The sequence below is a fragment of the Polyodon spathula genome, chromosome 26, assembly GCF_017654505.1.
Source record: "Polyodon spathula isolate WHYD16114869_AA chromosome 26, ASM1765450v1, whole genome shotgun sequence".
Classification (NCBI taxonomy): domain Eukaryota; kingdom Metazoa; phylum Chordata; class Actinopteri; order Acipenseriformes; family Polyodontidae; genus Polyodon; species Polyodon spathula.
In genome coordinates this window covers 14,606,733-14,633,714 of record NC_054559.1, presented here as the reverse complement: position 1 = coordinate 14,633,714, position 26,982 = coordinate 14,606,733, and the positions used below count along the sequence as shown (strand labels likewise).

Here is a 26,982-nt window from a genome sequence, read left to right as displayed (position 1 = left end):
TGGATAGACTTTGCATGTGTTGCTTTCTGTTGTAGTGAAAAGTTTTTACAGCACAAGTGGCATTTGGCAGTAACCATTTACTTTATCAGGTAACTTGTTTAATGCATCTACTTTCAAGCATGACAGATGCATGGCTTTGGATAACCACAAAGTGCAGAACATGGAAGGAGGATTTTGCGGTTAGTGACTGGATTATCAGTTGGGTTACAGTTGGTTAATGATGTTTTGTTTTTTTTACCGCTCCTAACCCTAGATGTTCTCCATTAAGTCTGCCATTGAAGGCATGGATGCCATGGAGCTGAATTACAGGGTGCGACTGGCCGAGTTGCAGAGGAGATACAAAGACAAGCAACAACAACTGGCGAAATTACAGAAACGCAGGGATGCAGAGTGAGTGGCGTGGCGAGGTGTTGGCTTTTGATCCCTCGTTCTCCTTTTAAAGGATTTCTCAAAATGTAATTTTGGGGTCTGTATTTTTGTCGTAGAGAGAAATGTGAGGAAAAGAACAGAAGTCTGGCAAGGAGAGGCCCAGGAAGGCCCAGAAAGAGAAAGCATGGCCTTTCCTCACCACCTGTTGGGAAAAGTGACTACAAGGTTGGCAAGTAAGTATGAAGATTATGGTAATGCAGGTCTAGAAACTGGTACCGTCGCTGCACCTACTGGAGTTCTACCATGAACTGTTCTGTAAATGACGAGGGACTAAGAGTTTGAGCAGTGTGGTCTGTTGAGTGCAGAATTAGCAGGGGCCTGATTGCTCACATTCCTTGCACCTGGTCATTTCAGTAATATTCTTGAACAAGGGGAGTTTTGAAACCCAGGACTGGGTGCAGGGCTGTTAGGAGTTTCTAACCCAGCAATATGTTTCATGTTCTAAACACTGAAGTAAAGTTTGACCTTTGTCTAATGGAAGTTTCTCATTTCTCCTCAGGCTTGGCAAAACCCTCCTGCTGTCTGAGGACTCGGAGACGGGCGAGGGACTGCGGAAGAGATTCCGAGGTCTGAGCGCCGAAGATGAAGATGAGATGGATGGCATGAGTGTGAAAGTGAAGAGAAAAAGCAAGATCTGGGAAGACGCTTCCTCCAGCTTCTCTGAAGAGGTCGGTGGCTTGAAATAAACATTTAACATTTTAGTACAGGGATTCCATTTGCTGTATGTTAGATCTCAAGATTTCCCCAGAACTAAGTTTTACTGGAATACGTAGAAGCCTGACTTCTCAACTTCTTCACTGAGACTAATGTCGGTCTGTTTTTGGTTTTTTGTATTTGTGACTTTGCATATAAAACACAACTGAAAAAAAGCAAAAGGCAAGTCCAACTAAGTGCTAACAAGCTTAAAAAAACACTCCAGAAATCAAGGTTATTTTATCCAAAAATAACAGCTGCCACTTGAGTGATGGCCTATCCTTTCACGGTCCAGGATCTCACCTCCTCTATCAAGCTGTAATTCTGACAGCAAAGAAATGCTTCTTTTTTCCCTTTGGCTAGGGTGGCAGCTGTTCACACTGTAGGCTACATGCAATTCTTAATAGACAGACAGATCAGACAGTAAGACCACATACTGACCTGGTGTGTTTATAACCTTTGCAAGCAATACCATTTCATTTAATATACGCAGTATACGTACATAAACCGCCAACGCTTGGTTTCTGCTATTGCACCTTTGTAATGCTTTGTGTTTTTACATTTGCCAACACTTCACAAGACATGTTTGTTCATGTGAATTAAAAATGCTAATTTTCTCAGTTTGGAATTTAGAAACGTTGTTACATTATTTTTCTTGCCTTGCATATTGTGACGAGTTGACTGTTTTTTTTGTACGAAAAAAATGTTTATTTTGAGTTCAGGGGAAACGTAGACTAAACACTTACTGTAATCATTCACTAACAGGTGCAGACAAAGAGTAAGAAGAAGAAGAAAGAGGAGAGTGAGCAGGAGCAGTTGGCAACCAAACTGGACAAGGCCCTGTCTCTGACCAAACTCAGTCAACTCGGCAAGTCTCCTTTTAAGTTTTCAGACAGCTCCGTAGGGAAATTGAAAAGCAGTTTTGGGAGCTGCAGTAAACACCTCGGGTCCCACGAGATGGAATTCCTGGGAAAGGGAGGGAAGAAAAACTTCTCTCAAAGCCTCAGCACCTTGCAGAAGTCCTCCAAAGAAGGTAAAAACAAAATGGCCACCAAAACAAAGAAGATGGAGTTCGGGATGAAAGTCAAAGGTCACCTGAAAGCTTCTCACTCCCCTGCAAGGTCAGAAGTCAGCAGTTACTCATACAGTAAGTGATTTTTGGATTATTAAGCATACTGAATGAGTTGGATAAGGGGATGTGTTGGACATTTTATAGTTATCAAACATGTAAGTACAGAATGGTTATCAAATGAGTAGATACTGCAAGTTAGAAAAGTTCACATGGAAAAGTTAGATATGAGCTGTCATGTTCCTTCTCTCACATTTTTAGTTCTCCGACCACCAGCTCCTCTTGCGCAGGTTTCAATAAACAAATCTGAGTGAAGGTTACACGTGCGGTCCTCCAACAAGGCTCTTTTGTTATCGGGTTGGTTCCCAGGCTGCCCACAAGTAGACTGTGTGATGTACTGTTAACCGTAACATACTGAAAACGCCCTGCTTTACAACAGATACAGACACGGAGGAGGGAGATGAATCGGTAAAGCACGGCTGGCCATCCCATTCAGCGTTAAGTAAATCCGGATCGAGGGGGCGTCCCTCCCGCCTGCACGGCTCGGCCTCCACGAAGAGCAGACAGCCGCCCAAGAGGGGCCTGTCCACGTCCTCCTCGTCTTCAACAGGGACTCTGAAATCAAAACAGGCGGCAAACAAGAAGAGACACAAGCACTTTGCTTTACTGCTGCAAGAGGCCGAGGCCCGGTCGTCCTTCAGTGACTCTTCGGAGGACTCATTCGACCAAGGTTACTAGAGCAAAACCTCAATATGTACAGAAAAATAATAAAAAGATGGTATCTCCACCCACCCCCACCCTCCCATTAGAAAAAAAATGGTGGTGCCATCTTTTGATGGTAACCGAAACAGCCATCTTTGATACTGGCAGCGTAGCCTGCTGTTTTTTCCACTTGTCATATTGTAAATAATGTTATTGGCTCTTTTTTAGAGCCTTTTTTATTTTACTTGAGTCGTTGTTTTCTTTTTTTTTTTTTTTTTTTTTTTTTTTTTTTTGCTTGGCCTCGCGAGAGGCGTATGTGGAACTGTAAATCAGAAAATGTTGTGTGTGCGTGTGTGAAAAGCTTGTTGTTCATACTGCAATTTGGTACCAAGCTTTTATTAAACATGTTGATTTCATTTTTAACTAAAACAGTGTGCTTTGTCTCTCTTGCTGTGTCTCCTGTTAGGTGATAGGTTGCTTCACTTCATTCCCGAATTCAGTTTACCACTCTGTTATTCAAATATCCCTTTATCTGAAAAAAAAACAAACATATATATCTCGAAGTCACCAGCAATATCTGGTTAACCTCTGAAAAACATGGCTGGTGTTTTGGTTAAGCAAAAATATATATTTATGTTCAGCAAATTACAAAACTGGCTTTTGACATTTATTTTAGAACTTACAATGGGATTTAAAAAAAAAAAAAAAAAACGCTAAAGTTGAAAGGATGAAGCTTTTGAGCATCAGTGGTAGTAAAGTAAACACAGATTACATTTCAGTGTCATGGGGTGTAACATGATGATCTGGGCATTGCTTTCTACAGACTAATACGTTTTACCTAACTGCTTTTACTAAGTAAATCCACATTAACAATATCTGCATGAGACAAAAAGAAACGGTCAGCTCAACGGGCTGTAACTTAGACACACACTGAAATACAAAGTAACGTGCATTGAGCAACTACCCACCTATGTGTTCGTCAGTTTGCAGCATGGCCTTTTGTTAGGTCAGCCATTCTATGAGATCACCTGATAACGATTAGTAAGCAAGACTGAGGTCAGGGAATTCTAAAGACATGCAGATAATAGCATCATTTTTTGCAAGCAAAACTTGGTTATTTATGCACCTGGTCATCATCTTTTATAGAGTACAGATAGGGATTGCAAATGTTCTGAGTAGTACATTTTTCTGGAAAGGAACAGCAAACAATCAAACACCTCCTTTTATTTATTTATTTTTTTCTTTTGGATTTAAAGCGTACCTACTACTTCATTTTGGTTACCTTGAAGGGATATTTGGACAATAGGGTTTCTAATTGCTTGCCCTGTTTACTAAACAATGAATAACCTAGCATTTCTAGATTGCTTGCTTTCTTCTTGCAGCTGCTTGGCCACCCCTTCACCTCTGCCCCCCTTCTCCTACCCATGATGCTTTTGAATGTCTGTATCGGTCTTTGCATTTGCTCATCCCGCTGCAAAAAAAGAAGCAAAGCGATTGGCTGGGAGTAGGGCAGACAGCTGCGCAGTGTGGGGTCACTTTCCATGTCATCAGAGCCATTGTTCTGTAGGTAGGAAGATCACCCTTTCTTGATGTGACCCTTTTGAATTTAACCATGATACTATTTTTTTTTTTTCATATTTCCATCGTAGAGAAAACTTCACCTTTTAATTAATATTTTTTCCTCTCAAATTGAACTTGGCTTAAATTTTGTCTGAGAGCCATGGTTATTTCTTTTGAATCTGTTAAGATTTTGTATCGGTGGCTTTGCAGTACAATCAGTGTGCAAAACAAACACCTGACATAGCGGACTTTGTGTTCACGACTAACCCTTTTTATTATTCAAGGTAAATGCAAATCGTTAGTACCAATTCGTATTCATTTGGAAAACCAGTCTAAATTTGTAAGGTACAGTATAGAGAGAAATGGGATGCTGGGTTTCCCCATTTTGAGTCAATTTCCAATTTAAACTTCTTCCAGGATTTAATGAAGGGGCATGAAGTTAGGAAAAGGGAGGCTCTGATTGAGAACATATTACTTAAAAAAAAAAAAAAAAAAACTACCCATAATGGTTCGAGGAAACCAATTTGGACTGATTTTTAGTTTAATTTCCTATGTTTAGAAAGTAAGGCCCGTTATTGGTACTTTACACTTCAGTGTGGTCTCATGTGTAGGCTTGAGTAATGCAGAGGCAATAGAGACGGCATGTATATAGAAAGAATCTAGTTGAGTTGTCAGCGTTTCATTCTGTCTGGCACTCGGCTGTCCTAAACAAAGGCCAAGTAGGTCAACGGGCCTTCAAGACGCCAAGAAAAATACCCCTGAGGAGTTGCACAATTACCTCAGCAGGTTTTCATTTCAGGGTAATGCTAGAAGTTGCTGCACTCGATTTTACTAAGCATAGTTTGCGTCTTATTAGGAACGCAGGACCTCATGCGTTCCTTCGACAAGCTTGAGTGTGGGGGGGGGGGGGGGGGGGGGGATAACCATGGCTAGAGGCCAGTCGCCCAAATCTACATTTACTTAAGCAATGATACTGTTTCATTTGAACGACACCAAATATGACCCAAAGCTGTTGAAAGTCTGCCTGCACACAGCCTGCTTTGAATGCTGTTGGCTTGCTTGTACTTACTCAAGCATTGATTTTTAAAAAAAAAAAATATATATATTTTGTTATGCTGATTGCTTTTAAAGGTTTGAAATGTTTTCATTTAAAGATAACTTCAGATCTGCTTTAAGAAAAAAATCAAATCCCCTTTCTTCATGCATGAACCTGTATGCTTCATGGCTTTCAATCTAAAGCTAGTCAAGGGCTGTGTAACGTCAGTTGTTTGTATATGATGTTTCTGTCTTTGTCTCCTTAATGTTTCTCTTTTTTTTCCCCCCCGTCTGCTAATAAAAGCAGGTGTGTGGTATTCAGAGCTGGCGTTAATATCTGTCTTCACAAGTTGGCCACAGTCAGAAATGTTTGACAGCTTTTCCCTTTTCTTTCTTTTAATGTGCTTCGCTTCATTGATTTTTTGTTTTTTTTGTTACGAGTTTCTGTACGCTGCGGTTGTTTTGTTTATTTTTGAATTCGTCCATCCCACTGTTTTGCACATACGACTACCAGCCGCAGTTGTTTCCATGTCACGTGTCTTTCACTTCTTGATGGATGCTAAACGGCAAACCAAATAAAGAACTGTTTTTAATTTGGTTTTCACAGCCAGCATACTTGGGACCACCATACAGCATCAAGCTGTTCTATTAGTTTTTTTTTTTCACTAGCGAGGAAACGCCTATATAAACATGGAACACTACATCAGTTTCTTCAGTTCCACGATCCTGTGACAGATACGAAACATGTTGGCGTATGCAGTCAGCGAGGAACTTTAAAATGTCCACAGTTGTTTGGTAGAAAGTGCATGTGTGATAATTCTCGTAGGTGACATTGTGATTCAAATTGCATCTGTTCTGCATGACTATACCTGCATGCTTTTTTTTGTTGCTTTTTTTAAATATAAAGTAAAAAACCCACTCCATACAAATAGTGTTGAATTTAATCTAAACCACATTAAATCCGGTCAAAGTAAAATGATACATTGGTCCATTTTTAAAACGTAACTTTACATGTGACACAGCAACTAAGCATTTACAAAAAACAAAACAATGTCTGCAGACTTAACCTTAACCAGCCAAGCACCATGTACCGCTAACATTACCTATACAAATAGAGTATTTATAATGTGAATTTGACCTTTTTTAAAAAGGCTTGTCTCATTTTGCTGTAGAGCTTGTGTAATAGCCTCAAAAGCCCCAGAAATGAACTAAGCTCTCGCTCTTTGCATGGCAGATTATACCTCAGAGGAGGATGATGATGACTTGGAGGAGGAGGAGTATGATCTGGATGGGAGCGACAGCCTCGGTTCACCCAGCCTTGATGAGAGCGGGCTGGGGCTGCTGGCCAGGTTTGCTGCCAGCGCCATGCCCAGTCCCATCATCGCTCCTCCACTGTCTGTCGTTCAGCTGGAGGCCAAGCAGAAAGCCAAGAAGAAGGAAGAAAGGCAGAGCCTCATGGGTAGGAATGGGTTCCCAGTTCCTTACTGCCAAACCACAAGTGTTCTCATAGTTTAGTTTCCATTTGAATAAGTTTTCTTAAATTTGAATATCTCTGAGGGTACAGCAGCATAGAGCATCTCTCTCATCTATGTAGGAGCCCCCCACCACCCCAATGCTCTCCATTGCTGGACAGAAGGCCCTTTTTAAAGAAAATATCCAACTATGTGTCAACCTCTATGATACAAAACAATCTGTCTATCTCTATCTATTTTTCTCAATCGCTGCAACACCTGATGAAGACACACTGTCAAAATGCAGAATGTTTGTTTTAATAATAATGATTTTTTTTAAACAAAATGTAAGAGGAATTTAATATTACCAGTCAAGTCTTAAAGAGGAAATTTTGGAGTGTGCGACCAGCTTCGACTCAACGATGGCTGTACACGGATTGAAAAATAAGTCTTTCCATACCAGTTGAGCTGTGTTTCTCTCTTTCTTACTAGGGACTGAATTCGAATACACAGATTCGGAGAGTGACGTCAAGATTAAGAAGAAGGCCTCCTCACTGCTTCACTCCAAGAAGCCTCTGCTGGATTCGGCTGTGCTTGTGGGGATGACTGGAGAGCTGCCCGGCTCCAACAAGGTGAAGCTGGAAGAAAAGAGGCTGAAGAAGGTGAAGTCTCCCCAGGAATTCAGCTTCGAGTTCGGCCAGGAGGTGAGCGACGACGACCGCTGGCCGCGTCGGAGGAGCGAGCGCATTTTCCTTCACGACGCCACTCTGGCCACGCCCCTCTCTCCCTCCAGAACGAGCCCTCCCGCTGGTGCCAAACCGGCCCGCTCCCCCAAAGCCGTGCCGCAGAGCCCCAGAAAGGAAGCCAGCAAGCCAAAGGAGGAAAAAGACCTTGGCAAGGTATGTTCCTGTTTTGCATTCATTGTCAGGGCACTTGGATCTGTTTTAGAATTGGTGCACATCAACAGCAGCAGAGATGGAAATAAGACTCCCGTTCCATAGCAGTTTGAGCCATTCCTGGTTTTACTAATGACTTTAATAAGACACACCTGACCTTGTTGCCTATACACAATGGCTAATCAAACTTGTAGTAAAACTGCGAGGCAGTAGGAGTCTTATTTCCATCCCTGAACAGGAACATCAGTAAACATCCACTTGCATACGCAGGTACTACTCGTTGGATGACAGGTGTCCAAATGCACTTTGCTCTACAAATCCAACTGAGTTAATTGGTTTTGAAAGTATAGCAGGGAAAGGTTGGAACAGAAGTGCAGATTATTTTCATAGTGTAGCCATAGGGGACGACGACATTGCATAGCAGTTTAAGAAATGCAGGGTTTTTTTATTTTTACTTATTCATACCTAAGCATATTTAGCCAAACCACAGAGAACAATCAGCTAAAGAAACTTGAAAATATCCCATTCCTGATTGGCCCATTGGTCCTTTTCCAGGTTGACTGCTATTTCCACTGCCCCCCTCACGTAATCTCTGGTGACGGATGTGTGAATAGCCCGGTTGATAGCAGCTTGGATATAGGCCCATCTCCCAACAGATCCAGGCTGTGCAGTGATGCACTGTGTGCTCTCTAGTTGACTAGACTGGTTGTTTCTTTTTTAGAAGAAGAAAGGCAGAGAGACCCCATTGTGTCTGTCACCCCCCCAGCACTCGAGCACCTCCAGCGAGGGCCGGGTCTGTCTGGCCTCCTCCCCCCTCAGCCCCAGCAAGAAGAGCAAGGTGAAGGTGAAGACGAGGGAGGTAAAGAAAGAGGTAAATTAGACTGAGGGCCTAATACAGTGCCATATTTATTAAGAACTATCTCACGATTCAAAGTACATCCAAAGGGGATTGGACTTTTTCCTCCGCAAAACTATTGGTGCTATTGCGTTCTCTAAACTAAGTTATCATAAAACCACCACAGGTTGGCACAATTAGCTTTTGCTCAAGGAGGGGCCTGAGACTAGCCAGTAGGAGATGTTTGTTCAGTTCAATAGTATTGGTGTTGGGGGGCTTTGTTGGGCAGAAGGATTGAAAGGTGCGTTTCCCAGCAGGCGCGAGTGAAGGGCGGTGCAGTCAGCAAGCTGATGGAGAGCATGGCCGCTGACGAGGATTTTGAGCCCAATCAGGACAGTAGCTTCTCTGAAGATGAGAACGTCCCGCTGAGTACGGTGATCGACAGGCCCAACTCACCCGGTGAGTTCAGACCCAGCAACTTTCCCTTACGGCCACCTCCTCAAATGAAAACCGTCCGTTGTTATCATTCATATATTCATACATGTATTTGTATGTGTTTCTGTGGTGCGTCTAAACCCATGCATTCATCAGTTACTGCCGAGGGGAGGTATTGAAATGGAGACTCAATTTTACCTTTCAGGATTAGCTATTTGTGCAAGTCATATGAAATAGGAAATCAAAGATTTAACTACTGAGTGGCAGGCAAGTGGTAGAGAATAGGTGCAAGAGAACCTTGTCTATGGAAAGAAAGCAATCTGATATGGCTCTGTTTTATTTAAAAAAAAAAAAAAAAAAAAAAAAATCTGGTGCTTTTTATATTGTGAAATGATGTATAACATATGCAGTGCAATGGTGTTTTTTTATTATTCTTCTACAGACTGAATAGAGTGTTTTTGGTAAGCTTATAATCGGTCTAGGTGTTTGCCATTAACCTGTCTGCTTAAGATATTTATTTTATTTTATTACGAGTGTTAAAAGGTATGGATGATGTCGATAGAGCAGCGATGAAATGGTAGGAGTCTGGGCTGCTATCCTGTTGACAAGTAAGAATCTGCAGTGCCTGTGCCATCTGTTCTCTTTTCCGTCGGTGCAGTCAGGTGTACCCACCACCCACAGGGGCTGTAGCATTAAATGCCAGTTTGTACAGTCAGACAATTAGCAAGGCGCTTTTCTGCTGCTTTGGCTTACAGACTTTCTTTTCCCTCTCCCTCTCCCCCCTCCTCCTCCTCCTCTTCCTCCTTCCAGGCCCCTGTAACTGCGTTATTGACAAAGACGAGCTGAAGGATGGGCTCCGGGTCCTCATTCCCATGGATGATAAGCTGCTCTACGCCGGCCATGTCCAGACTGTTCACTCTCCAGACATGTAAGGGAAAAACCTAACTCTGTGCCCCCATGTCAAACCTGCCTGTCTGTTATGGACAACTACCCCTCGTACTGCAAACCCAGCTGTTTCCCACCGGGAGAGGCTTTAGAATGCCTGCAGATGCAGACAGGCTTTAGCTTAATTCTCTGCAGATCAGACTGCAAAGGCTGCGAGTTTATTAGCTGCGAGGAAATCTGCTGAGAATTAGTATGTATCAAATCTAGTTGCTACAAGCCTGAATTCAGCACACACAAAAAACAACTTCTAAGGGGTTTTAAATCTGCTAAAATTAAGAAACTTAAACACAATTGCTTAGGGATTTTCATTATTTTTTTGTCCTGAAGCATTTATCAGCTAGCACCTTTTTTCTTTTTTTTTTTGCATGTGTGGACCCATTGCATTTTATATTAAATTCATACGGCTGTGTGTGTGTGTGTGTGTGTGTGTGTGTGTGTGTGTGTATGCAGGCAGCGTCAATGTGGATCAGATTTTAAATATGAATTTAAGGAATCTGATGGTGTAATATTCTGGGGTTCTGCAGAAAATCGAAATATCATGACTGCAATCCTGCCCACTTTTTAATGTATTTTCTTGTGATCTAATGGTATTGCATAAGGAGAATTGTTTTCTTAAAGTAGGATTTGAATTTTATGCAAACCCTTTTTTTTTTTTCGATTGTAAAGTGTGGAGCAATTTACCTGTTCCCTCATAATGACACTCACAGCTGCTGTTGAACACCATATATAATTAGGGAAGGCACATTTTTTTCATTAAGAATGATGTTGTCTTAAAAGCCTTGTGTTTTTTTTTTTATTTCAGTTTTAGTTGAAGGAATTGTTTAAAGCTGAACGTTAAAGGAAATAAGTCTAATTTAGCTGATGGGTTTTAAAGGGGAAGAGGGAAGCTTGTGTTCCTCAAACTAAAACCAAATCTTTGGAGACGGTAAACAAAGTGGACTGTCTCCTTCTGTTGTAGGGTGCACAGAAAGCTAAGGAAACGCAGTCAACCAAGGAAATACAGTGAAGTGTAAAACTGAACAAGATTGTCAGGCACTTCAGTAGTAAGGCAGCAGGAGGCGCTGCAAGCAGGGAAGTTCATGGGGGGGGGGGGGATCCCCATAGAAAACAAACCTACTAACAAATACACTCTTTGCGCTGTTTGTTCCATTTAAAGCAGCGTCTTTAGAAAACTCAGTTTAAGCTACACAAAAAAAAAAAAAAAAAATAATTCTGTTCAGAATGATCTATTTTTAAATAGCTTTGGGCATCTGGCAGTTGAAAAGCCATTTTTACTTGGCAAATTAAGTCTAAAGACTGGCTGATATTGTGCTCTATCCAAAGATATTTTTTTTTTTTTTTTTTTTTTTTTTTCGCCTTACTTATTAGTTTTTCGCATTCCCCAAATAAATGAATCCATTAGCACCCTACCTACCAATGAATCTGCAAGCAAGGAGAAAGGGGATCTCTGCAAACCGTTGTTTCCCCGCTTGGAGTCCTTAATGAGCCAGTATTCAAGAGATCAATACATAATTAACTCACTCCCATATAACAAAAGCACTCCCTTATCTATCTTGGGCATTTATTTTTTTTTTCCCCATAACATTTTTTTATTTGAATAAAGAAGTCACAGGCAGGAATTCTGAACAGCTACACAATCAAGCTAGTAACAAACAGCTTTTTGTATTGTTTTTTTTGTGATAGAAGTTAGCTTCTCTTGTACAATCCGTTTTCAGTCCTTGAGCAGTTGTTGCTATTTCATTATAATGTTTGCGTCCTTCTGCAAATGTAACTAAGGTGGAGGCTGGGCACGAACCAGTGAACCCCGCACATGGGAAGCGAGCATCTTATCCACAGTGCAAAAGAGCCGGGCCCGTCTGCTTTTGTGGTTTCCGAGCTTTTAACCTCATGCCATCTACCTGACTTAGTAGCTCTGTACCTTACAGAACTAAAAGTATTACTAATTGAGATGTTGACTATCAGAATGTAGTTCTTCCATCCAGCTCACATTGGTAATCCACTAGGTACAGTCTCTCTCTCTCTCTTTTGTCCACATGTATGACCTATATTAATTTTAAAAAGATGCTGGGAACGATTGAAGCGAAGCTGGCATTTTTGAGTGGTTTCCTGTTTATATTAAGTGCAGAGACAGCATGAATCCCCAGCCGCTTAGATACCAGGATCCATTGTTTATTTTTCTTCTTCTTACTCGTCGTCTCAGTTGCCGCAGGAGCACTTACTTTGAAACTCTGACCTTTTTTGATGAGTCGGAGGCTCTCTGGGCTGCTGCTTACCTCTTCTGTTTGCCTGGAGCCGCATTTAACTTTTTGCTTCAATAAACTGTGTGGCTGACATCTAAAAGCAAACTCCCTCAAAGCTGCCAGACCCTGCTCTTGGGAGTCGCTGGCATATTATGAAACCCACTCGGGATTCAAGGGCAAGTTTATTAGTTTTGTGTCGGACACAGACAGATAGTCCTCATAAGGATTTAGTGTGACCGATCACCCGGGACAGTCCCTCTTGCCCATGCTATTAAGATCATCCTGTGATATTATATATATATATATATATATATATATATATATATATATATATATATATATATATATATATATATATATATATATAGTATTTTTTTTTAAAAATTTTTATTTTAGTAATTTCATTGGTCCGAGGTCATCTCTCTGTACATAATCAAAAAAAAATTTTTTACTAACTTTTTAACTCAAACTCCTGATTGATTTAAAATTTAACGAACAGTGACTTTGAGTGGCTGCTGTCAGTGCTGAGACCAGAACCAAAATCATGGGGCTGTCATTCAGCTGCAGTGGTCTTTTCAACCTGGGTCTAGAGATGATGTATTTTCAAGTTCTCGAGAAGCCCACCAGTCTTTGTTTTCATGCTGTATCCCACCCGTGCAACAGTTAAGAAACCAGCCGAAAAGAAAATCCCTTGATCAAAAAGTCCGTGTTTTTTGCTCTCTGCAAACCAACGTCCCTCAGTCCAGCTTAATCCAGAACAGGCAGGCTTGTCAATCAGGCACCCCCAGTATCACAATGAGGCCCCGGACAGCCTCTCAGAGCCCAGCTCGGTACTCCAAACTAGTCCCTGCCAATGCAATCCAGCAGATCAAATAACACTTCAGTCCAGATATTTCTATTCTATTCTAACCATACATCACATTAAAAACTAATCAATTGAATTGAACATCCATCCAGGTGCTAGGCAATAGTGATTGGAGACAAATGGTGTTCACAACACTACCTCACCTATTAGAGGTTATGTATTTGTGTCTAAATCCTTCAGCCTTGGAATGGTCAAGAATTGTTTGGAAATACCAAATCTAGACCTGCAGCAACTGATTATATATATTTTGGGTAAATAAAAGGTCTCTGGATTGACTGTATAGTAAATGCAGTTTTTTTGGAAAGTGATTCCGAAGGGAAGCTATATAATTCCTTAGAGTAAGGTTCCTACTTCCACAATCCCATAAGAAAACACCAGAGATCAGAGCCTCTATCCCAACATCAACCACAGACCTGAAAGAGGTTTGAGTTTTACCTTTGGGATTTTTGACAGCTCCTACATATTTACAAGCTCATGTCAGCCATGGTATTTCTTCTTAAGGGGAAGGAGGGTTTCCCATCTGCCCTCTCCCCTTTCCAGTCGTGGCACTGGCTTCTGAGAAAAGACAACAAAGGAACGAGCATTGATCGCAGGAATAAACTAATCATATATCTAGGCCTTTCCAAAAACCTCAAAGAATCCCCTCTAATACCCAAGTAAGACCAGGCACCCAGAGGGGCATGACCTTCCTAAATTGAGATACTTGCAAATCCACCAGATACAATCATAATAGTAACAGTCTCTTGCCGGTTGGTTGGTTTATTTGTTTCTGCAGTATTTAAAATAGGGCCAGATCCTTTTCTTCAAGCGAGATACATTTACTGAAATCTGCACTTCTTTTGACTGTTTCCCTGAAGAGGGGTGAGTGCGAAGGGCTTGCTTAGGCAAGAGTCCCTATCATTGTACGCGGCAGCCCTGTGGTGTGCGAAGAGGTCACACCCGCATTTTTTGGTGTTTTTTGTTCAGATACCGAGTTGTTGTGGAAGGAGAACGAGGAAACCGGCCTCACATCTACTCCCTGGAGCAGCTCCTACAAGAGGCGGTATGTACACTTAGTGTGGAATAGAAAGCATGCTACATGCCAAGGAAATTCAATGAAAGGTGCAATATAAATCACCCCCTAAACTCCAGATTTCTCCATAATGGCCTTCTCTATTAATCTGTTACAATATGCAATGATTTCCGACCTATTTAGAAGAATTTGTAGATCACTGATGCACGTTGATCCTGCCCCCATTGTTATAACCCTAAGACATATCCAGTGGCTTCTGTTTTAAATTTTCATGGACTTCATTTTTGCATGAGTTACTGTTGCCCATTTAATCCACAAATTAACTCTGGACGGAAACCTTGGGTAATTTAAAAAACCATATATCCCAATTGCCCTCCACAGATTATTGATGTGAAGCCCCCCTCTGTGCGATACCTCCCTGAGGGAACGAGAATCTCTGCATACTGGAGTCAGCAGTACCGCTGCCTGTATCCTGGAACCGTGGTCAGAGGTAATACACTACAGTGTCCTGTTTTGTATCTTGTATTTTCATCCATGCTTTTCCTACCGCAGCTGCTGCTGTATTTTAAATCCAAACTCTCAAGTTTCATAGTTTTGAGAGACAGGATCTAGAACTGTGGCTGTCAAAGACAATCCATTCATGTTGGCCAGCCTTGGCTTGGAATACAGTGCCTCTAGTGAGGTTTTGATTGGACGTGTGCCGCATGTGTTAAGGGGGAGTTGGAAGGGAAAAACAAGTTTAACCCCCACTCCCACCCCCTCTCCTTCCTGAGGGATTTTTTTTAGACAGATATGAGCTGTGTTTGCAGAATACTTACAGGAAATACAGATCAGATTTTTGTATTTTATTTTGTGTTTCCTGTATGTTACCTCAGGCTACAGCTCAAACTACGAATCCTGATTTCTTCCACATAATTCCAGATGTTCTCCAGGCCCAGGAAAGCGCTTAAACCTTTGCTTCTTATCACGTAGGGAGCCCTGATGTGGATGAGGATGACGATTTGATAACTGTGGAGTTTGACGATGGAGACACGGGGAGAATCCCCCTGTCGCACATCCGACTGCTGCCTCCCGATTATAAGATACAGTGTAAGTGTTATATAACCACTGGAATCATGCCTGGTATTGTTTAACCTATGAAGAATACTCCAGTTAACATGAAATGGTTTTAGTATCTCATTCAGAAATACAATACAAAACTTATACAGGGACATACCCAAGACCAGGTCTGGTGAACTGGTTTGTTGTGTTGAGTGGGGTTATGTTTCCTAGATCACCTTTAGAGGTCAGCAAAGGTGAGGGTTCTCTAAACCTCGGAATATTGTTTATGGTTTCTATAACATCAAAACTACTGTACATTTGAGTGCGGCTTGGTAAGCGTGTAGCACTGTTTTGGCAGCCATTTATTTACACAGAAATCAAGAATGTTATTTTTCACTTTCTCACTGTGCAAGGTACCCAGGTTTAAGTCAGGGTTGGTGTTTACAGGTGCAGAACCTTCTCCTGCCTTACTGGTGCCCAGCACAACGAGACGCAGCAGGAAATCCAGCAAGGATACCGGGGAAGGCAAGGAGGCGAGTGTCCAAGTATCGGTGGAGACAGTTCCGAAGAGCCGAGGGCGCGGCAGGAGGCCCAAACCTAAACCTGGTACAGTGACCTGCTAACTCCTCTGTAACCAAATAAATACACGACCATGTACTGTGTAAAAATAATACGAACAAAATTAATCCATTAAACATAAGTTGATTGAAAGTAGAGGGTGATTCTTCCAGACATTACCTATTCAAACCCTGATGTGTTTTTCTAACTTGGAAAGGGCCTGAAGTTGTTCCTGAGGATCGTGAGCAAAGAGAAGTGCCTGCTTCCACAGACACCCAGGAGAGATCAGCGGCCCAGGGGAAAACAAGCTCCAAACCAGGTAGAAAGTGCCAGCAAAGCCCAAACGCTGGCTCTTCTGTGGCAATGCCTACTGAGAAACAGAAGAAAATCACAAAGAGGAAGATTCCTGCCAAAGGAAACGCTCAGCAACAGGCGACCTACACACCACCTGTCTTTGGCAACGTCCTTTTAGATTCCTACAGTGACCTCTCGGGTTCATTCAAAGCCAGTGACAACAGCCAGGGGAAATTGAAATCCAAGAAAGGGAGGAAAGGGGATGAGGCCCAAAGGAAACAGCCCGAGTCTGAACTTATGATCAAGCTTGATCACGAAGGAGTGACTTCTCCAAAGACCAAGAAGACCAAAGCCCTGATGATGATGGAAGACCAGAGCCTCTCGGGCAAGATGGACAACAAGACCATGATGGGCATGGCTTATACCACGGTCATGGGAGGGGAGGTCAAACAGAAAGCAGCCGAGACCAAAGCAGGGGAAAAGGAAAAGCCGAAGGCTGGTGCTGTCTCCACGTACAGCTTAGGGAAGCTGGGGAGAAGCGTGGACGGCTTGGTCAAGGTAAAGGACCCGGAAACAAACAAGGAGAAAGAGGAACTGGATGGCAGCAGCAGCAGCGGTGGCAGTAGCAACAGCAGCTCTGAGTCAGATGGGGAAGAGGAGGAGCGAAATCAGGGTGGCACCCAAGAAGACAGCAGCTCACCCAGCTCCAGGGCTTCCAGCCCCATCTCGTCTACCAACTCCTCAACCTCCTCCTCCAGCAGCTCCTCCTCTTCCTCCTCCTCCTCCTCCTCCTCCTCTTCCTCCTCCAGCTCTAGCTGTTCTTCTTCATCAACCACTGATGAAGACTCCTGCAGTTCGGATGAGGAGACCCCAGCTTCCCCGCACTCCACTTCTCCCACCCAGGCGACCCATCCCCAATCCGAGAACAAGCTGTCAGGACAGCTCCAGACCACCTCCTCCTCCTCCTCCCCATCCCAGACCAGGAGTCAGAAACAGCAGCAGCAGCAGAAACAGGAGCAGCAGCAAGGCAAGAATCGACCGAAGAAACGGGAAGGAATCCATCTGCCCACAACCAAGGAGCTGGCCAAGCGTCAGAGACTTCCTTCGGTGGAAAACAGACCCAAAATCGCTGCCTTTCTGCCTGCCCGGCAGCTCTGGAAGTGGTTTGGCAAACCAACCCAGGTGAGCTTTATTCTGTAATTGTATGCTGTTGCAGTTAATGACGTGTTTTTTTTTTTGTTTGTTTTTTGTTTGCTTCCTTTTTGTCTCCCTTTTAACTCCCATTTTAACTGCTTAACCCAACAATCTGTTTAAAGGTTGTTATTTAATCCAGACCTAAGAAGCTCATTTATGTCTGGTACCAGAAACATGTACTTGATAACTGCAAGTTTATTGTCGTCAGCTGCTGCTGTGCCCTATAATGAAAAACACTGGGTGTTTTTTTTTTTAAGTAAGTTTCCCAATGCTACAAGCTTAAAAGCATTTTTATTTATTTATTTATTTTCTAGAGGCGGGGAATGAAAGGTAAAGCCAAGAAGCTGTTCTATAAGGCGATTGTGCGAGGGAAGGAGATTATACGCATCGGAGACTGTGCAGTTTTCCTGTCTGCTGGCCGGCCCAACCTGCCCTACATTGGGCGCATCCAGAGTATGTGGGAGTCCTGGGGAAACTACATGGTGGTCAGAGTCAAGTGGTTCTACCACCCAGAGGAGACTAACCCTGGGAGGAAATTACATGATAGAAAGGTGAGATTTTTTTTTTTTGGGGGGGTGGACACTGTGATTTAAAGTGTTATGCTTATAGGGCTCTGTAGAGGTATTAAGTAACTAACACTGTGAATAAATATAATTGTACAATGTCATGCTAAAACTTCCAAAAACATCTATTATCTTAACGCCGATTGATTTGTTTCTACTTTACAGCTGCTGTAATCAATCAATCTTTATTTTATATAATGCCTTTCATAGTGGACCACCACCACAAAGCATGTTTCACAGATGCAGTAACAAGAAAATCTATAATACCTCAAATACAGAGAAATGCATAATACATGATTTGCAGTAAAAAACAATGCATAATACATTAAATACAGTGGAAAGTGCAGAATACTTGTATAGTATCATAATACATAAAATAGAACATTAAATATAGTGGAAAGGATAGCGGCACCATAGGTAGTTTCTCTGAAGGTTTTTTTCTACAATGACGGTACACAGGGTACAGTTAGAATAAAGCAGCACTCATCCATAATATACCATATCATTTGAAGCCCTGTTCGATCGTTAATGCATGCAGACATGCTGGGAAACGTGTGTTTCTGGTATAGCTCATTTTGAATGACATACACAGAATGTTTAAAAGCAAATGATCCTCTCATGGCTTTCCACAGATCCCCATGTACAATAATATCAAAGGTTTTACTCTGATCTGTTCAGACCATCGTTCTTGTAGTCCAGACTTAAATGTTCGCTGATATAGCTGTATTATGTCCCAACGCCTCTTCTCGTTGGCAGCAGTGGGATCAGAAGTCTGGCAGAGGACAACCAGCTGCTCTCCAGGCCTCCAATCAGAGAAATGACTTCATGGAGGTGAGTTCGAGCCTTGGCTGTTCTTTATGCAAGTGTGGGGTTCTGCAGATAACGGGAAGACGAATCTTTGTTTTAGGTTTTACGTTTCTAAAAACATACTGCGGTTGGCAAAAAAAATGTGGATTAAATTTCCTTGAGAAATGCATGAGCTAACCCAGGATTGCTGGTGACTGTCCAGATTCCCTGCAGCTGTGGAACCAGGCATTCTTGAGGCAAGGTTTTGACAGAAACCCTTGACTGGACTTGTGTGATTTTAAATGTTAACTTACAGAGTATAATAAATTCCATACTGTTTTTCTTGCCAAAATCAGGTTCATACAAAGTTTAGCGACTAGAAGCACCAGTCAAAATAAACTTGTATTTATAATAATAATAATAATAATAATAATGATAATAATAATAGAAAAATATACTTTTGAATCATTTAGATGGTATGTGTGAAATGTGTTTGTCGTTGCAAGCTGAGGTAAGATGTTGCTGAAATGTGCTCTCAGTTGCTTACAGTTCCAGACAATCAGTGTTATAGATGATGTCATTGTTTCTGTTGGATTTCAAATGGCAAAGGGAAGCATCACATTTGCACATATTATGTTGTAGACTAAATTAAAAAAAAGAAATGCAATTACTGTATGAGCAACATTTTTATTTTTTATTTTATACCATAAAGGGTAGTAGTGCTGTGATTTTTTTTTTTTTTACATAAACCCTGCTAATATATCTTATTTTAATGCCAACTTAATTATACATTTCACATTATCAAAACAGCATAAGTATTATGATAGTTTGCTTTTAACAATGTACAGTATATACTTCATTTTTGTATGCTTTTCTATTGAGCTAATTCTAAGTGTATCTGTGTGTAACAAATACATCTCTCCCTATGTTCTTTCACCCATGCAGCGTGCCCTGTACCAGTCCTCTCACATCGACGAAAACGACGTGCAGACCGTCTCTCACAAGTGTTTGGTGGTCAGTCTGGAGCAGTACGAGCAGATGATTAAAACTAAGAAATATCAGGACAGCGAGGATCTGTACTACCTGGCTGGGACCTATGAACCAACCACAGGGATGATCTTCAACACTGATGGAGTACCCATCATATGCTGAAGAGCAGTGCTGTTTCCATAATGCGTAAAGAGGGACCAGAGCCTCGAATGCACAGTATTTACCTGAAGAATTCAACCAAGACAGCAGTTATCTGTTCAAGGATGCTCATGACCTTCTTGGGTTTTTTGATTCTGTGAATTACATTGAAAAGGTGGAGGATGAGGAAAACGTTATAAAAGTGCTTTAGAAGCACATCATTAGGTTCTTATGGGGAAATGGTTAGCTGCCTGAAGAAATGTTTGCCCTCGGTACAAAATAACACTATCAGCTCGGGACCTGCAATTTATTTGACTTGGAATAAAAATCAGCTGCATGGCGGCTTGAAGCAGATCTGTATTGAAATTTGTACCCTTGGAGGCGAGATGACATTATCAGTCTGAGGACTTCTTCTGGGAAGCTGGTCACCTGACTTTCAAAGGTGTAATTACATCATACAAAATAACCTTTCAATGCATTCTCAGAGCTGACAACCTGGCCTGCCGGGCGGAAAGACTTTTTGCGCATAGTATTGATACGTTTGTGAAAAAGAAGGAACGAAAGTTGGGACTGAGCGGAGGTCATGGTTTGAACATCTGCTGAGCACTAATTGTGGTCTCGTGGAAATGAGGATGATGCAAACATGGAGAAAGTGTTGAAGATGTCTGAAAGGCAAACTGCGTTTTGTTTTAAAAGAATATGTCAGCACCAGCTGCAGACGTTTCTACCAGAAAAGCTTCAATTAAAGATGACATGGTTCATAAGGGACTTACTGGATCTTCGAGGCCAGGTGGTTTTATGATAATCCTTGGGCAATCTGCAAGCCTATTACTATCCCGCTTCTAAAGCAATTAATTAAAGATGACAATGAGCGTATTGGCAGAGAAAACAAGCCTTCGAGGGAAGGTGACATCATCATCGTCATCCCACAGCCTTCTGGAAAGCCTGGTCTGGCGATTTTATGTACCCAGGGTTTCTAAGCTCCAAATTGCAATCTGTAAAAAATATGCATTATAAAAAAAGAAATAAATGAATCTGTGTTAATATTGACAGGATTAAGGGACAGAGAAAAAAATAAAAACCTTTTAGAGGACTAAACAGTTAGACTGGTGAATGAGGGAGCCTGATTCATTCTGTATATTACGCAGGCATATATTCAAAAAACTAAAAAAAAAGACTTTTTGTGTATTATACCTTCAACTGAATTTCTTTTTAAAAAAAAAAAAAAAAAAAAAAAAAAACTTTACAAAAATGTGTGGGGAAAAAAAAATCAAAATAAAGTCAGGAAACCTAAGGTTGGGGTTGATATAATCATGCTTCTGGAACTAAACCCAGCAACATTTGCATGAGTAATTGTATTAAAAAAGAGAACATGTAACCCAAAATCCGAACAGTATTTTTGCCTTGTGGCTACTGTGAGAGAAGAGAGACGTTGGCTGAGAGCACTTATTCACTGTTGGATGCCTTGTGTAGAGAGTATTCCGACAATCGAAGGAAGAGGAGAACCACGTGTGGTTTGTTCAATTGTGTTTGTTTTGTTGATGCAGGTCTCCTCTGTGTGATGTAATTAAAGAGGTGACTGCTGTTCCACCAGTTTGGCTTCATTATGCCATGTACGGGTGCCTCCACAGCAGTGTGATCGTTGGGCTTTTAATGAACCCAAGTAGCTGGCAGCTACCCGCTTGGTTTAGCTGGCAATGTACAACTCCTTATCTTGTTTAAAAAACCATAAAAATAAAATTTAAAAAATGTCTTTAAAGCAACAAACTGTAAGAGTCTAACTATAAGTAGCACATATATAAACTAAAGTATTATTTCCTACCAGTTTTCTTGTGAAGAGGTAAAACTATATGGAATGGAGGGCCCTCTTTGCAAAGCTTTGAATGCATTCAAGGGTTAAAATACAGTTCATGGGTATCCATGCAACTGAATCCCTTATTCATAACACTTACGTCTAGCTTGTGCAAAAGTGACTTCTTTCTTTTAATAGGGTGCCAAACTGTACCTGTGCATTTCATTGATAGTTGAACAAAAAGGCCTCCACAAAATTAATATTTGAACAAACTGTGATACAATTCCACACAGTAGCTGGGATTTGAAGGCGGCCACCAGGCTAACAGGGTCCGTGCCTGCAGTCATGCTGGTAGTTAGTTGTGTTCCTAAGTCTACACATAGGGTTATAATGTAATGATACAAGGAACTCTTCAGAAAAGCCTCACCGTATCACACTGCTTTGGGAACCAGTTGGTTATTTTATGTGTGCTGTATTATCAAACCAGCCAAACCTGGTGGACACTCTTTTGTTATTCATGCTATGCGCAAGGTACAGAAATATGTCGCATCCCCCCCCCGTAGTGTAGATTATAATGCCATATGTGTGCCTAACCTGACAATGTTGGGTGAACGTGATTTGATACATTGCACAAGGCTGAGAAGTCTTTGTTTTTTTTGTCAATCTTTGTAAAAGGACCAGGAGTCGTCCCTGGGCTATTTTTCATTGCAAGATTAAGAGGTGCGGTTAATTTAGAAAAGGGCAAAAAGGGTTATCAAAATGGTAGCATGAGAAAGAGGTCCACAGACTAAAAACATGAATCAGTAATTCCAAGTGGTGGTTCGTAAAGGGAAATTAAAGCATGCTTGCCCTTTTTCAGCATCGGTGAAATTAATTTTGTGTCAAGTGAACTCAATCACAAAACCACATTTCTGAAAGAACATGTCAAATTCCATGTGCTTATCAGCTCTATAAACCATGGCCATTTTTGAACTCAATTGGTTGACCCTTCCTTGCCTTTTAAATGCAAACCATCACTCGGCCTTGCTGTTTTAAACATCAGTATTATCTTGTGAAATTTAACCAATGTAGCGTTCATTCCCAAAGATGTTTACCTCTTAATGTTTACCGTCATTGACTAACTTTCCCCACAAAGTAAGATAATTTGTTTTGATGAGAAGCTGTCGAAGAATTGCGAATGACCCGCTTGATTTGATGACATGTTTACAGTAAGCGAATGCAGCTTCTTCTCTGAAATGATTTTTATTTCTGTTATCAGAAGCAGGAATTGTTTGCAATTGGATATAAACTGAAGAGAATTCTGTGTATTTGCTTTTGGACATGGAATTGCAGAATAATCATGGCCTAAAAAAAAAAAAAAAAAAAGGAAAATTGTTTGAATTGTAAACCCCAAGCTCCAGTGTACATGTGTCCGTGTTCAACAGCGGACTGAAAAAGTGGAGCAGCACCATGATGCTCTGCATTCTCTTTCTGTAAAACGGCATTGAGAAAGTTGGGTAATAGTACCAATTGATTCAGCTGTATTGAAACAATGGTAATAGCAAATTATATATCAAGCACTTTTGTACCAACTTGGACCCGCTTGTGGAGAACTGAAAGCCTCCTACACTACAGGGCACAGGTCTGGCTTTGTTTTTCTTTCTTTCTCTCAGTGCAACAGTAGTCTTTCTGTTCAGTTTTATGTTTGTGTGTTTAAAACTTCAGTCACCGGAGTGGTAAAGAGAGCACTTGACAGTTTAGAAACTGCCTTGACTTCCCCTTGGCTCAGTCTGCAGCACTGAAGTAAATCAGGCTGCTGTTGCTAAATCTTATCCACTTCCCCCTGAATACTGTTGCTCACAAAGTCACGTCCTGTGGCTTGGAATGGCAGACAGTGGACATTGTAATAAAGATATACAGTTTTAGCAAGGGGTGGGGGAGTAGTTACCACCTTTTGGTAAAGATGACCTGAAATATGTAATATATTGTAAAGCACGAAAAAATTTATTTATGTATGTATGTATGTATGTATGTAATCAATCATGTCCACTGTATTAAGTGATTGGAGCTTTCTGTACACTCTATTTTACCCAGTATGTATGTTCCCTTCCCCCTTACCCCACTATATAATTCTCCTATATAACTCGTGTGCAATACTGCTGATTAGATACTCTGAGGTAGCTGCTAGTGAAGAAATTTGTAATGCAAACAGTTAATAGCAGACGGGAGGCTGGTTCCTCATTGGTCTTTGCTGTTTAGTTTCTTAAGTGTTAGTAAGGTCCTGAATTAAAAATAAAATAAAAATAAATACTGATTTAAAAAAAAAAAAAAAAAAAAAAACAAACAAAAACATATTTTGGAATTTTAAAAATGATCAAGATTTTATAATTAATGAGTCTGTATTTGGGGAGAACACCTGCTATGATTTCACTTTGTATAAACATTTACTCATGTGTAAAAAAAGAAAACCACAGAAATAGAGCAGGAAATGCGGATTGTGTAAAAAAACAAACAAACAAAAAAACAACTCACATGGAACATTTTTTTTTTTTTTTATTGAAACTGCAGAGTTTTACAAGGTGTTCCTTTTAAAGCATTTTAGTAACTCGGATTTTATAGTTTATTCCTCAATAAACTGAAATAAAAATGAAACTTTGGAATGTTGTGTTTTTGTTCCTTATTTAAATGTGTGCTAAGGTTTTAAAATTATTATTATTATTATTATTACTGAGGTAATGCTGGATGAGAAAACACAGCTAAACGCACCACATGCACATTGCACTCAGTTATGAGACAACATTGTGCAGGGAAGGTTAAAAAGATTATTTCAACATTATTTAAAGATAAAACAGACACTTGCTGAACATTACAGAAAAAGCCCTCTGCCAATAAAAAAAAAGGTGCATCTTGATAGCAAAGCAAAAAGACAATCGAGTATTTTAAGCAGTCACTGAGAAACGTTGTTCAATCAATTAGATTAAAACAAAAAGGGATTTCTTTCGGAGCATTCACATATGCACCCTACCTGAACTGCACTCTGTTTGTAAAAATCTGCAGAAATGAACCAAGTGTGAGTGCACCCTGTGAAATACTCCCACCAGTCCACAGTGACACAGAACATGCCCAATACAGTAGAAATCTGACTTGGTGGTATACATGACTATAACACACTATCGGGTCAAACTAATTTGAGGCGGAGAAACCGAACGATGACTGTGACTGAATTATTTTTGGTATCTCAATCGCAGCAATGCAGAGACAAGGTCAGTAGAAAACAAAAAAACTGCAGAATTTACTATTGCACTAACCCCAAACCTATACTGGAAGACCTGATTCATACTTTGTTTAAACCTTACTTTCCTATAACAGTAAAAGACTGTCCGTTTGACACCAGCTTTTAGAAAACTGCTATCCTGTGTCTTCTGACATTTTTCGAGACTATACTGGCCTTGTTATAACACACACCTTTTTAAAGACTGAAAGAAGGCCTAGCGACAGTGTTAATGTGGCTGGAACATATACAAGACTGCTATCTCATAACATTCCTGGCTTCAATTCAACCCAAGTCCCAACTACACAGCCCTTGGCTCAACTCAATTACAGTCAGCATGAAAAGATGACGCAGTGCCATTTATATATATATATATAAAAAAATGTCTTATCCTCTCCTGTCAATTGCCAGGGTGAAGCAGCAGCACTATATTGCCCATGAAGCTCCCTGAAGGAAGGCTGCTGTTGGGAAGTAATCAATACCAGTATATAGGATTGATGCGCTGGTATGTCCCAAACCACCAGGCTTCATTAAAAGGAGTGAAGGGTACAGAATCGAACAAATCCAGTGTCACTGAAGACAATAAAAACCAGCTTTTGAATATTTTATATTGGTGGACAACATTGACATGGTGTGTAAACAGATATTAAAACTGTGCCTATACTGGGAAATCAAATTGATTGGTTTAGGCAACGCTGCCACGTTCTCTTGCTGGTACAGGTTACAATATTGCTAGCCCTCATAACAAGGAATTGATTTTAAACCTTTTAGTGTAAAAGATCTAGGAAGTGGATTCCATTAAAAAAAACAAAAAAAAACCCATCTGCTTTATAGAGCTATTCAATCAAACTTCTAGACCGCAAGCTGCAAAATCTTTTTTTGGCCATAGAAGAAGAACCCTATGCAATCAGGTATACTGGTGCACAACTCGCATATACATCAACCTATATTATTAAGCATCAAGACTGGACATCCTTCAGTGAAAGCTACATCTGTAAAGACATCTGTGGGGCTGAATAGCCCATTGATTGACACGTGTTAATAAACACAGCTTCATCTCCTTGTTCGCTCTTTTATTACAAGCTTTGCTGCAGCACCAGACTAGCAGGTTCACGGTCTGTCTAAACAGAGCTTCTGAGACTTGCATCTCACAGCGTGTTTGGTTCCCACCTTCTGAAGTCTCGTGCACGCTTTTTATTTTGTCCATTGACAGTAGTGTTTTTAAAAAGGACTGGTTGCAAACGGATATGTCTCGCTTTTGACTAAATGCATTTTTTTTTTTTTTTTACTGCAGCGTGACCCAGTTTGAAAAGCCAAAGGGCATCTGTGCGCCCGTTACTTTAGACAGTCCTGCCCCCACTGCTCCTCTCTCACAGAGAGATGGAAGTGCATTCCGTTCAGGAGGTCCCTCTCCACGGCACACGGCAGACCCAGCACGGCGCGTTAAACTGGAGCCGATAGGCTCTTGCTAATACTGCATTTAAAACCACAGTCCTTTCCTGCATCAAGGGCCACCTCCATGCTCCAGTTGCAGTGTTCTGGAAAACATAACTCACAATCCAACAACTATTATCTTACAAGAGGCTGGTGAAAAATAAGGGCCATGTTTTCAAGGTTCCTACGGCAACAGCAGTCTGGCGAGTGATGCGCCTGATTGCAGTAACTGTAGTTTTTTTTTTTTTTTAGACAAGCCACCCTTGCTGCAGGGAAAGGCAATATCCAACAGAACAGAAATAGCACTCTTATGAAATATAATAATAATAATGATAATAAGCTTGCACTTAAGTTTTTTTTTTCTTCTTAAATTTAATGCTGGCAATAACCTCCTTAAAACTTTTTTCCCCCCAAGTAAATCTTTTTTAAAGCAATAAAAATAACTGAAATGCTATTTTAGTTCAGTATTTGAAACAGCTCAACACTCAAATTAAATACGTGTGTCTTCTGTGGAGATACTAAACACGTGCATGTAGCTTTTTTTATTTTGAGATTATTGCAATTCAGCAAAAGTCAGAACACAGGAGGTCTCAGCTGTGCATTCAAAGCATCACCTTACCCCAGTGTGCAACTGGAGCCTCCCGCCTCTGCAGGGCAATCAGGGGTCAGCTCTCCGTGAAAAGAAGACTGCTAATATTCACAGAAATCTGATAGAGGTCCAGCTAATCTGCAGAACAATATAGCTGCAGGCAGTCAGGTCAAAGCACTGGGAGGC

The 26,982-nt window shown here is 41.0% G+C and overlaps 1 protein-coding gene across 1 annotated transcript in view; it reads left to right on the top strand.

Moving 5' to 3' along the window:
• The window catches only part of LOC121300803 (trinucleotide repeat-containing gene 18 protein-like), a 41,899-nt gene extending 17,747 nt beyond the window's left edge, over positions 1–24,152 (top strand). Inside the window, 18 exon segments of the mRNA XM_041229673.1 lie at positions 254–390; positions 486–602; positions 929–1,097; positions 1,888–2,269; positions 2,631–2,921; positions 6,723–6,947; positions 7,432–7,838; positions 8,557–8,706; positions 8,988–9,129; positions 9,916–10,033; positions 14,122–14,197; positions 14,549–14,657; positions 15,140–15,256; positions 15,656–15,814; positions 15,984–17,242; positions 17,569–17,805; positions 18,574–18,648; positions 19,549–24,152. Of these exon segments, the coding sequence (XP_041085607.1) occupies positions 254–390; positions 486–602; positions 929–1,097; positions 1,888–2,269; positions 2,631–2,921; positions 6,723–6,947; positions 7,432–7,838; positions 8,557–8,706; positions 8,988–9,129; positions 9,916–10,033; positions 14,122–14,197; positions 14,549–14,657; positions 15,140–15,256; positions 15,656–15,814; positions 15,984–17,242; positions 17,569–17,805; positions 18,574–18,648; positions 19,549–19,755 (4,377 nt within the window). The 3' untranslated portion in view covers positions 19,756–24,152.
• The last annotated feature ends 2,830 nt before the right edge of the window (positions 24,153–26,982 follow it).